This window comes from Primulina eburnea, chromosome 12, assembly GCF_022965805.1.
Source record: "Primulina eburnea isolate SZY01 chromosome 12, ASM2296580v1, whole genome shotgun sequence".
Lineage (NCBI taxonomy): Eukaryota > Viridiplantae > Streptophyta > Magnoliopsida > Lamiales > Gesneriaceae > Primulina > Primulina eburnea.
This window is the reverse complement of record NC_133112.1, coordinates 9,289,500-9,303,440: the sequence shown is the minus strand read 5'-3', so window position 1 is coordinate 9,303,440 and position 13,941 is coordinate 9,289,500. Positions and strand designations below refer to the sequence as shown.

Sequence of the window (13,941 nt, the reverse complement as noted above, 5' to 3'; positions counted from 1 at the left end):
AGTTGCTCCCGTATCAACCCACCATTCATCGGAGTTTTCCACCAAATTGGCTTTCAAAATAACTGCAGATAGATTAAGTTCAGAAAAATCAAATGGTACCGACCTTTCTTGAACTACGTTGGCTTGAGGATTTCCCTTCTTTGGCTTCCTACAATCTTTCGCCATGTGATTCGGTTTTCCGCAGTTATAGCAAGTGCCTTTGAACTTCTTCTTGTTTGGTGGTTGTTGGCCTTGTTGTGGTTGCTTCTCAAACTTCCTATTCTTCCCTTGAAGACTCGATTCAACAATGTTCACCCTTGGTGCCATCTTACTTGACTTGGCCTCGGTGTTCTTGTTGTCCTCTTCTATCCTCAATCTCACAATGAGATTCTCCAATCTCATATCCTTTCTTTTATTCTTCAAATAGTTCTTGAAATCCTTCCACAATGCAGGGAACTTCTCGATCATAGCAGCAACTTGAAAAGATTCGCTTAAACTCATCCCTTCCGCATGAATCTCGTTTTCAGCAACGGTGGGAGGATCCTCCTTCAAGAACCTTGACAAACTCAAGGTTGTGAGATAGAATAGCATCTTTTGTTGCCAACTTTTGAACTCCGCACCAGAAAACTTCTCCGGTTTCTCTCCTTGTGCAATGGTAGCATGTGGTGTTGTAGATGTTGATTGTTACTACTTAAATAATAATTCACCCAAGTGTAGGTTGTCTGCAAGTAATATATTTCGTAAGTACGAGATCGATCCACAGAGAGGTTATTTTGAGTTTAAATTTATTAATTTATAGATTACCAAATGCAAGACTGAAGTTTACAAATTATAAATATTGTCAAGGCTTGAGGATTTATTCTTGGTTTATGTAATATTGTTTAACTAAAAGTGAAACAAAAGAAACTACCATAAATAATGGTTCCAAGAAAATTAAACACACACATAATCTAATATAGTTCTCACTATAGAAAATACCGAATTAACCGATATTTTATATATGGTACCTATGATTATAATTATAACTATATAAATAAATAATTGCATAAATTAAATGTTCAATTAAATCATTATATTTCATTTAGAACAACCGGCAGAGCCACGCTATTGCCTAAATGAAATATATTGATTTAATAAGTTAGTTGCGGTAAAGTAAAAGTTAGTTGCAATAAAGTAAATGTTAGTTGCGGAAAAGTAAAAGTTAGTTGCAAGAAAGTAAATGTTAGATGCGAAAAATAAAAGTTAGTTGCGAAAAAGTAAATGTTAGATTGTTAGATGTTAGTATTAAGTCATAATATTTCATTTAGAACAACCGGCAGAGCCACGCTATCGCCTAAATGAAATATTATGATATTATTATATAAATATACATATATATATATATATATCTATATATATATAATAATAAGTGATGAAATATTTATTGTATCAAAATTAAACAACAAATCAAGATAACCACTTTAATGGTATCAAGCATTTGATGTAAATTGATAACAACAAATAATTCATTTTTATACCTACAATAAAAATAAGTTAGCTAAATGAAAAGAGATAAAGAAATAATATACAAAATATAAACAATCTTACTTCACCAAGAATGCATCCTCTTCACCTTGACATAATAGATTTAGCTTGCCATGAACTTACTTTTGATCAACACTAAAATATCACTCATAGTTGAGAAAATGAAAGAAAATATATTTAAACTTAGAACTTTGATACACACTCACACTATATTTTACAATGAGATAGAATGATTCTCAAGCTAGCACAAGGCCTCTATTTATAGGCCAAATGAGAGAAAGAGTCAAAAATTCTATTAATGCCATGTAGTTGTAATAGTATTCTTTGTCTCCTCAACTCCAATTCCATGTCCCTTCTTTCAATGCCTTGTTCCACGACTTTTCTCACCACTTTGACTCTGATTAAGGCCACAAACATGTGGGGAATTTTGTGTAGATGAGTTTGGCCACTTGATTCACCTCATTTGGATAAATATTGAAATAGTTATGAATTTTTTACTAAATGATGGTCATAGTAAAAGTAAATGTGTCCTCCTTTTGATCTTTGCACAATTTGATCATCTTAATGAGCTTTTTAGGCAATCATGTCTTCTGCAAAGTTGTAAATAACTTCTCAAGGATTCCAACCATGTTTGAGTCACCTCCATTTGAATTTTCTAGCTTGAGTTATCATTATTTTACCAACACGTAAAAAACCTGAAAATAAAACAAATTTAGTAAGACATTTAAATATAAACAAACAATACTAAAATAACATAATTTATAATTTTAATGAAACTTAAAATTTTAAAATACAGGTTTTAACATATAATAAATTATTAATTTTAAGTTTCATCACACCCCCACACTATCTTATTACTAGTCCCTTAGTAATAAAATTTATCGGAAAGTCACAACCTAGATTCTTTATTCCTTTTATATATTCAAATACAAACATATTCATTAAAAACAAAATCATATACCGATTTATATATATATATATATATATATATATATATATATATATATATTCGTTTAATATAATAATATATAATTAGATGTGTTTTTATTCTTATTTTCACATAATATATAAAGTAACAATATATATATAATTTTTAAATTTCTAAAAAAATTTATAATAATATAGTCAAAAAGATAATTCACACCACCCACCATAACATGTATAATATCAAGAATATTATTGTAAAAGCCTCAACTCCATATAATCTTTCAGGTCAAAATGTTTACGGAATAGCTAGTTTTCACTCATGGAGTTGGAATGAATATTAACTCTCATCGAAAAAGGCCAAGTATTAAAGCAGACAATTAACTAAACTAATATTGAAAACAAAATAGGAAAATTTACAAAGAATAAAATCCCCTTTTTTTCTTTTTTCTTTTTTCTTTTTTTGTTATTGTTTTTTTTTTTTTTAAATAACGTGACTGCAAAATTTTACAATAACATAAAATTTTCTATCCAAACATTCTACCATAAATATATATATATGTATATATATAAACATTTATATAACGGATACATCCGATTTCCTTTGGAACTTATCTAGCACAAACAAATCTTCTTTTTTTTTTTTTTTTTTTTTTTTGAGAACATTGATTGATGTTTTTAGAACACATTGATAGTACATCAATCAAATCTAAAAAAAAAATTACACTGAATAAAGTATTTTGCAGTCCGTTATTTATTTACTTCTTTTTTTTTCAATAAATATTTTTTTTTAGGGGATTTATATTCTTGTAATAAACCATTTTTTAATAATCAATAAAAGTTTATTAATTGTTTTCTCATTTCTCACCACTCACTCACAAAAGATGTGTGAGTATATATTATACTTTTACAAAAGAATTCTTTCAATTATACATGTTAACAACCATACAAACCATATCTTTTAACTATATTCTCATAAAAATTTTAGAAATTATTTTATTTGAAAACACACACAATTATATACATATATGTAAATAAATAAACACATCTATTATATATTTTATATTAATTGATCAAAATATATATGTATATAAATTGGTACATATGAAAACTAATTTTTCTTGTAGTCTGTAATTTGAATATAATGAATATTAAAATCTAGTGTATTGCGATTTTCCGATAATTATTAACTAATGTGTCTCAGGTGCATTTTACTGACACCTTACTCGACATTGAACTAAAAAGTATTATTATTATTACTACATATTTTTATTTTTTATATAATAAAAAAAACTAAGAAGAGAAGAAGAAGAAGAAGAAGAAGAAATTATTCATACCTTAAAAAAAAAAAAAAAATTAAAAACATACCGTTGAATCGCAAGTTTAGCATCACATGAATTTTCTTTTCTTACTCTTGGATGTTGGCCAATTAAGTTGAGATAAGAATGGATCTGGTTCATGACTAAATCCTTGCAGTAAATCAATAAGTTCACCTTCACTTGTAGCAGAAACTAACATCCTTCGCGAAGCTAATGAAATAAATCCCTGTTCCACAACATCATCAAGAAACGATAACAGTTTATCATAATAATTGTTAACATTTAACAAACCAATTGGCTTATTGTGGATATTTAATTGTGCCCAACAAACAGTATGAAATATTTCTTCCAAAGTACCGAAACCTCCTGGCAGAGCAATGAAAGCATCTGAATGTTCAATCATTTGAGTAATTCGTTCATACATGTTGTCCACTTGCATTTCTTCTCCTATTGTTGGTCCTGTAAGATTGGCTAAAGTAATCGGAATAATGCCTAAGACTTCACTTCCACCTGCATGCGCAGCTTTTGCAACTTTTCCCATGAGGCCAACTTCACCACCACCATATACCAAATGAATCTTTCTTTTAGCAAGTGTTATTCCAAGCTTTTCTGCTACATCTTCATAAATTGAATCTTTTCCTGCACTAGATCCACAAAATACACAAATATTTTTGATTTTACTTACCGTGGACGTTGACATGTTGAGAAATATGTTTTCTGTAATTGTTAGATCACAGCATATGAATTTATAAACGTAACATGCCAAAAGTCAATATTTGAACAGGAAATTATTATTATTAAAAGAAAATAAAAATGACAAAATTAAAACAAATATATACAGCGTAGTTGTGATTGTGGCTCACATCTTCCTCTGATTTTACGTTCAGTAACGGCTTCAACGCCTTCTATGAGTCGAGGATATGCTTCCCATCCAATTTTCTTATAAATTGGCAAACAGGGTCTTTTAACGTCAGATTCCCAAGACGAAATTGTGTATATTTTTACTTATCTAAATAGATATGCGTTACTACAGTAGGATCTTTGTAAGGCTGATTCCACCGTCCATATTGATATTCCTCCTGTTGAAATTGCCACCATAGTTTAAGAAGTTCATTTTGCACGTACCCACTAGAATGCGTATCAAGAACCTCTAGAAAATTATCCAAAGGCTCTTTACTCAGACCATTCTTAATGAATAAAATTTTATCTTCTCTATTCATTGATGTCATTCCAACATTTTTGCAATTTCCTTTACAAGTCCACCTTGCACATTTATGACATCCACCTATACGTTTAGCTCTTCGCTTTTTGGCATATGTGCTTTTACCAAATCCTGGCATATGTCTTATTATTAATTCACTTGCTTCCCCAACCAATCGGACTTTTGCTTCAATTATCAAACGGATATCATCCGGTATGCCATATAACATCATCAACCTTAGCCGCTCACATCTAGCTTTATAAATTTTTTTCAACGCATTATCAGGTAAACAAGCAAAATATTTACGAAGATTCATAATACACACATCCATATTATTATTATTATATATATTTCAATTATTTTGGGAAAACTGAAGAAACCGACTTAAACAGTCACGGAGTACCGTTATCCGCCACTTAACCGGGAAATGAACTAGAATCTGCAAAACAAAATGAAAATATCAAACAGCTATTGTGGATCATATAAAGGCATAAACTCATCATTAAGAATTTCATTTTCTATAAAAGGCTTAAGTCTTTGCCCATTAACTTTAAACACGTCATTATTTTTAGGATTTTCAATATCAACAGCACCATGAGGATAAACAAATTTGACTATAAATGGTCCTGACCACCTCGATCTTAGTTTACCTGGAAATAAATGCAAACGAGAATTATAAAGCAAAACTTTTTGTCCAATTTCAAATGACTTTCTCATAATATTTTTATCATGAAAGGCTTTAGTTTTATCTTTATAAATCTTTGAATTTTCATATGCATCATTTCTTAATTCTTCAAGTTCATTTATTTGCAATTTTCTTAATTTAGATGCATCATCTAAATTAGTATTAAATGCTTTAATTGCCCAATAAGCTTTATGTTCTAGTTCAACCGGTAAATGACAATGCTTACCAAAAACTAACCTATATGGTGACATCCCTAATGATGTTTTAAATGCAGTTCTATATGCCCATAATGCATCAGTTAATCTTAAAGACCAATCTTTTCGATTTGGATTAACTGTTTTTTCTAAAATTTGTTTTATTTCTCTATTTGCTAGTTCAACTTGACCATTACTTTGAGGATGATATGGGGTAGAAACTTTATGTGTAATGCCATATTTTCTTAACAAAGAAGAAAATGATTTATTTATAAAATGACTTCCCCCATCACTAATTATTGCTCTAGGTATTCCAAATCGACTAAAAATATTTTCTTTTAAAAATTTTATAACAAATTTATGATCATTAGTTCTACATGCAATCGCTTCAATCCATTTTGAAACATAATCAACAGCGACTAAAATGTACTTATATCCAAAAGATAATGGAAATGGACCCATAAAATCTATCCCCCAACTATCAAATATTTCAATAATTATGATTGGATTTAAAGGCATCATGTTTCGTTTTGAAATTGATCTCATCTTCTGACAATTTTCACAAGATTTGCAAAATAAATGCGTATCTTTGAATAAAGACGGCCAATAAAATCTACATTGTAAGATTTTTGTAGCTGTTTTATTGGATGAAAAATGACCTCCACATGCTTCAGAATGACAAAATTTAATAACATTACTTATTTCATTGTCGGGTATGCATCGTCGAAAAATTTGGTCAGGACAATACTTAAATAAGTAAGGATCATCCCAATAAAATTTTTTAACTTCTATCAAGAATTTATTCTTATCCTATGAATTCCAATGAGAAGGCATTTTATTTGTCACAAGAAAATTTACAATATTAGCAAACCATGGCATAATAGTAGCATAGAACAACTGATCATCTGGAAAATTTTCATTTATTGGTATTTCATTATGAGATGATTCAGTCATTATTCTAGATAAATGATCGGCTACAACATTTTCTTTTCCTTTTTTATCTTTAATTATAATATCAAATTCTTGTAACAATAAAATCCACCGTATTAATCTTGGCTTAGCATCTTGTTTATTTGATAAATATTTTATGGCAGAATGATCGGTGTAAACAATAGTAGTAGAACCAATTAAATAAGATCGAAACTTATCTAATGCAAATACTACTGAAAGTAATTCTTTTTCAGTAGTTGAATAATTTATTTGGGCACTATTTAAGGTTCTACTAGCATAATAGATTGCATAAGGTTTTCCTTCTTTTCTTTGTCCTAACACAGCTCCTATAGCATAATCACTTGCATCACACATTAATTCAAATGGTAAAGACCAATCTGGAGGTTGTAAAATAGGTGATGTAATTAAAAGATTAATTATTTTTTTAAAAGAATTTTCACATTTTTGAGTCCATTCGAATTGTGTATCTTTTGTTAAAAGATTTGAAATTGGTTTAGATATTATGCTGAAGTTTTTTATAAACCTTCTATAAAATCCTGCATGACCCAAGAATGATCGAACTTCTTTGACCGTTTTTGGTGATGTTAAATTAGAAATAACATCAACTTTGGCTTTATCAACTTCAATTCCTTTTTCAGATATCACATGTCCTAAGACAATCCCAGATTTAACCATATAATGACATTTTTCCCAATTTAAAACAAGATTTTTTTCTTCACATCTTTTTAATACTTTTTCTAGATTTTTAAGACAATTTTCAAATGAGTTTCCAAAAACAGTTATATCATCCATAAAAACTTCTACATATTCTTCAATCATATCACTGAAAATACTTAACATGCATATTTGAAAAGTAGCCGGAGCATTGCATAAACCAAATGGCATTCTTTTAAATGCAAAAGTTCCGAAAGGACAAGTAAAAGTAGTTTTTTCTTGATCTTCTAATGATATAGGTATTTGATAATACCCCGAATACCCATCAAGAAAACAGTAATAAGAATTTCCTGCTACTTTTTCTAAAATTTGATCTAAAAATGGTAGTGGGAAATGATCTTTTCTAGTTGCATCATTTAATTTTCTATAATCAATACACATACGCCAACTAGATGGAATCCTAGTTTGTAATAACTCTCCTTTTTCATTTTTTATAACAGTGATGCCTGACTTTTTAGGTACTACTTGTGTTGGACTTACCCATTTACTATCTGAGATTGGATAGATAATTCCAGCATCTAATAATTTTAATACTTCATTCTTAACAACTTCTTTCATATGTGGATTTAACCTTCTTTGCGGTTGTTGATACGTTTTAGCATTTTCTTCCAAGTGAATTTTATGTGTACAAATTAAAGGATTCATACCTTTTATATCTTTCAAAGTCCATCCAATTGCATTTTTATATTTTTTAAGTAATTGAATTAAATCTTCTTCTTGATTTGGTAGAAGAGTGGAAGAAATTACAACAGGAAATGTTTTATTTTGACCAAGAAATACATATTTCAATTCTAATGGTAAAGCTTTTAATTCAAGTTTTATATTATCATCTTTTTTAAAATTATTTTCAGACTCCAAACTTTCTACTGAAAAAACTTCACATTGTTGATTTAAGTTTTCTTCTTGTATATTTTCTTCCACAATTGTTTGAATTTCATTATCATCTTCATTTTCATTTTCATTAATACTTGGTTGTTTACATAAATTAAACACATTAAGTTCTAGAGTCATATTTCCAAAAGACAATTTCATTATTCCATTTCGACAATTAATTAAATCATTTGAAGTTGCTAGAAATGGTCGTCCCAATATTACTGGAATTTCATTATGTACTTCTATTGGTTGTGTATCCAAAACAATAAAATCTACTGGATATATGAATTTATCAACTTGAACCAACACATCTTCTACAATACCTCTAGGTATTTTGATTGACCTATCCGCCAGTAAAAGAGTAACAGAAGTGGGTTTTAATTCCTCTAAATTAAGTTTTTCATAAACTGAATAAGGAAGTAAATTCACACTTGCTCCCAAATCCAACAAAGCTTTTTCAATTTTATTTTCTCCAATAATACATGAAATTGTTGGACAACCAGGATCTTTATATTTTAAACTAGAATTGTTTTGAAGAATAGAACTTACTTGTTCAGCCAAGAATGCTTTCTTCTTCACATGCAATTTTCTCTTCACAGTACATAAGTCTTTTAAAAATTTTGCATAGGAAGGTACTTGTTTAATAGCATCTAATAATGGAATATTTATCTTTACTTGTTTAAAAACTTCATAGATATCAGAATCACTTTTTTGTTTTTTATAATTTGTTAATGCATGAGGAAATGGTGGAGGTTTATTTGAGTCATTTACTATTTTAGATGATTTATCATTCACCATATTATTCTTAGAATTTAAGGTATCATCATTCTCAAAAGTATCAAGATTATCATCCTTACTCTTTGATTTTAAATGATCATTGTTTTCATTAATATATGGATCATTAACTATTTTACCACTTCTAAGGCTAATAACAGATTTTATTTGATCAATTTTTTCATTTTTTAATTCTTGATTTTGATTTTTAGGATTAGGTTGAGGTTGAGATGGAAATTTTCCTTTTTCATGAATATTAAGTGCAGATGCAAATTTCGCAAGAGTTTCTTTCAAATCATTCATAGATTGACTGTTTTGAATATTGATAGACTCTTGCTTTTGGATAAATGCATGAATTACATCTTCAAAGTTTTTTCTTGGAGGTGTAACATAAGGAATATAACCTTGATGATTTTGGTTATTTTGAAAATATTGTTGTGACGGCTGTGCATTATTATCATTCCTCCAACTAAAATTAGGATGATTTTTCCATCCCGGATTATATGATTGTGAAAAAGGATCTAGTATTGGTTTTTTATAATTGTTAACATAATTTGCTTGTTCATGGAGACATTCTTTAAATGAAGGTAATGTTGGACAATCTTTTGTAGCATGATCATGTGTATCATATATATGACAAACAATTTCTTGAATACTTTTTAATTGACCACTCTTTTTCATTTCTAATGACTCAATTTTTCTTGCTAAAGATGCAAGTTTAGCTTGAATATCTACATCATCTTTGAGATTATAGATACCACCCCCATTTGTTGAATTATTGTTTTTAGTTGTTGGTGGTTCTATTGTACCTATATTATCCCAATTTTGAGCATTTTCTGCTAATGAATCCAAATATTCCATAGCTTCATTTGGGTTTTTATCTTCAAAAGTTCCATTACACATGAATTCTATCATTTGCCTATCTTTAGGTATAAGACCTTCATAAAAGTGAGAAACTATTCTCCATGTTTCAAAACCATGATGTGGGCATGTATTAAGTAATTCTTTATATCTATCCCAACATTGATAAAATGTTTCTCCTTGTTTTTGAGAAAAAGTTGTAATTTGTCTTTTAAAAGAGTTTGTTCTATGGGAAGGGAAAAACTTTTTGAGAAATTGTTGTTGCATTTCTTCCCATGATCTTATTGAACTTGATCTTAAATTTTGTAGCCATGTTTTAGCTTTATCTTTTAAAGAAAAAGGGAAAAGCTTTAATCGAACTATATCCATGCTACAATTTTGATCATTATAAGTGTTACAAACTTCCTCAAATTCTCTTAGATGCAAATATGGATTTTCAGAATCTAAGCCATGAAAATTTGGTAAAAGTTGAATAATTTGAGGTTTAAAGTTGAAATTTGATGCGTCAGGAGGAAAAACTAAACAAGATGGGGCACTAGTTCTAATAGGGTTCATATGGTGCCTAAGTGTTCTTAATTGATCATGTTCTTGATTATTATTATTATTATTATTATTATTATTATTATTATTATTATTATTATTATTATTATTATTATTATTATCATTATCTTGATTATTTGAATTATCATCCATGTTTAAATTATTTTCAGATACTCGAATAAGTCTACCACTTTTTTTTCGACTCCAAACACTCATACAAGTAAAAACACACAATACTTATAAATAAAACATAAATAACAAATATAAACTTAATTTATACCTCCCCGGCAACGGCGCCAAAAACTTATTACTACTTAAATAATAATTCACCCAAGTGTAGGTTGTCTGCAAGTAATATATTTCGTAAGTACGAGATCGATCCACAGAGAGGTTATTTTGAGTTTAAATTTATTAATTTATAGATTACCAAATGCAAGACTGAAGTTTACAAATTATAAATATTGTCAAGGCTTGAGGATTTATTCTTGGTTTATGTAATATTGTTTAACTAAAAGTGAAACAAAAGAAACTACCATAAATAATGGTTCCAAGAAAATTAAACACACACATAATCTAATATAGTTCCCACTATAGAAAATACCGAATTAACCGATATTTTATATATGGTACCTATGATTATAATTATAACTATATAAATAAATAATTGCATAAATTAAATGTTAAATTAAATCATTATATTTCATTTAGAACAACCGGCAGAGCCACGCTATTGCCTAAATGAAATATATTGATTTAATAAGTTAGTTGCGGTAAAGTAAAAGTTAGTTGCAATAAAGTAAATGTTAGTTGCGGAAAAGTAAAAGTTAGTTGCAATAAAGTAAATGTTAGATGCGAAAAATAAAAGTTAGTTGCGAAAAAGTAAATGTTAGATTGTTAGATGTTAGTATTAAGTCATAATATTTCATTTAGAACAACCGGCAGAGCCACGCTATCGCCTAAATGAAATATTATGATATTATTATATAAATATACATATATATATTTATATATATATATATATCTATATATATATAATAATAAGTGATGAAATATTTATTGTATCAAAATTAAACAACAAATCAAGATAACCACTTTAATGGTATCAAGCATTTGATGTAAATTGATAACAACAAATAATTCATTTTTATACCTACAATAAAAATAAGTTAGCTAAATGAAAAGAGATAAAGAAATAATATACAAAATATAAACAATCTTACTTCACCAAGAATGCATCCTCTTCACCTTGACATAATAGATTTAGCTTGCCATGAACTTACTTTTGATCAACACTAAAATATCACTCATAGTTGAGAAAATGAAAGAAAATATATTTAAACTTAGAACTTTGATACACACTCACACTATATTTTACAATGAGATAGAATGATTCTCAAGCTAGCACAAGGCCTCTATTTATAGGCCAAATGAGAGAAAGAGTCAAAAATTCTATTAATGCCATGTAGTTGTAATAGTATTCTTTGTCTCCTCAACTCCAATTCCATGTCCCTTCTTTCAATGCCTTGTTCCACGACTTTTCTCACCACTTTGACTCTGATTAAGGCCACAAACATGTGGGGAATTTTGTGTAGATGAGTTTGGCCACTTGATTCACCTCATTTGGATAAATATTGAAATAGTTATGAATTTTTTACTAAATGATGGTCATAGTAAAAGTAAATGTGTCCTCCTTTTGATCTTTGCACAATTTGATCATCTTAATGAGCTTTTTAGGCAATCATGTCTTCTGCAAAGTTGTAAATAACTTCTCAAGGATTCCAACCATGTTTGAGTCACCTCCATTTGAATTTTCTAGCTTGAGTTATCATTATTTTACCAACACGTAAAAAACCTGAAAATAAAACAAATTTAGTAAGACATTTAAATATAAACAAACAATACTAAAATAACATAATTTATAATTTTAATGAAACTTAAAATTTTAAAATACAGGTTTTAACATATAATAAATTATTAATTTTAAGTTTCATCATTGATGCCATTGATATTCTTCTTGCAAATGATCAAAAACCAAAATTCTTCTTAAGATTTTTGTTTGGGGTATTCAAATATGAGGGAAAGCAAGAAGAAAACAATGAAAATGAACTTTGTAGAGGCAAGTGTTGAACACTTTGTCCTTAAGAAGAATTTGCCCTCACAATGTGCTAGAGTTTGTGGCAATCTTCTCCCAAGATACAACTACAACACTTGAATAATGAGCACTCAAATATTCAAGTTCTTTCACAAAGAAATGGGATAGTACCCATTTTCGTCCTTTTCGTTAACCGCTTTTCCCATTTCAGTCCCTCGTGATTTTTAACTGATTAATTAATCCTTCATGTTTTCAAAATATTCTCGAATTGGTCCCTACCGTTATCCTGTCGTTAAGGTTAACGTTGACTTGACATTAGCGACGGGTTTTCAAAACTTCGTCGCTAATTAGCGACGGTTTAATATTTTCATAAAATAAAAAAATTAATTTTAATAATTTAAAAAAAAACTTAGAATCGGACTATGCTAACAATATTAATGATCTTAACTAACACTTAAAAATTTACAAAAAATTAAAGCGAAGAAGTTTACCCTAAGTCGAAACTAAAATCGTGTAAGAGAGAAAAATTTTAAGTGTTGTGAAGTGGTGTGGATGAAATGGAAAGAGAGTATTTTTATAGACAGTTTGCGACGGGTTTTGGTAACACCGTCGCTAATAGCGACGTTAATATCATTAACCTTGAAGTATAGACGGTTTTGCAATCACCGTCGTTATTTTACCAAAAGCATAAAGCAAACTGTCTATAAAAATACTCTCTTTCCATTTCATCCACACCACTTCACAACACTTAAAATTTTTCTCTCTTACACGATTTTAGTTTCGACTTAGGGTAAACTTTTTCGCTTTAATTTTTTGTAAATTTTTAAGTGTTAGTTAAGATCATTAATATTGTTAGCATAGTCCGATTCTAAGTTTTTTTTAAAAAAATTATTAAAATTAATTTTTTTTTTATTTTATGAAAATATTAAACCGTCGCTAATTAGCGACGGCGTTGTACCGTTTTACAAACCGTCGCTAATTAGCGACGATGTTTTAACTCGGCGTTGTACCGTTTTACAAAACATCGTCGCTAATTAGCGACGGTTTAATATTTCCATAAAATAAAAAAAATTACTTTTAATAATTTTTTAAAAAAACTTAAAATTTATTTTATAGAAATAGTAGCGACGCTAATTAGCGACGGCTTTTGAAAAACCGTCGCTAATTTCTACCGTTTTTCACAAGTCAACGTTAACCTTAACGTCAGGATAACGGTAGGGACCAATTCGGGAATATTTTGAAAACATGAAGGATTAATTAAGCAGTCAAAAATCACGAGGGACTGAAATGGGAAAAGCGGTTAACGAAAA

The 13,941-nt window shown here is 28.8% G+C and overlaps 1 protein-coding gene and 1 non-coding gene across 2 annotated transcripts; one reads left to right on the top strand and one right to left on the bottom strand.

Annotated features, from left to right (window-relative positions):
* Window positions 1–3,798: 3,798 nt before the first annotated feature.
* LOC140807793 (cytokinin riboside 5'-monophosphate phosphoribohydrolase LOG3-like) lies at window positions 3,799–6,164 on the bottom strand. Its single transcript, XM_073164758.1, has one exon. The coding sequence runs from the start codon at window positions 4,444–4,446 to the stop codon at window positions 3,817–3,819; it is 630 nt and encodes a 209-aa protein (XP_073020859.1). The 5' UTR covers window positions 4,447–6,164; the 3' UTR covers window positions 3,799–3,816.
* Window positions 6,165–10,111: 3,947 nt separating this feature from the next.
* On the top strand, window positions 10,112–10,222 carry LOC140808513 (small nucleolar RNA R71). Its single transcript, XR_012112934.1, has one exon. It is a non-coding gene; the product is annotated as a small nucleolar RNA R71 (small nucleolar RNA).
* Window positions 10,223–13,941: the final 3,719 nt, after the last annotated feature.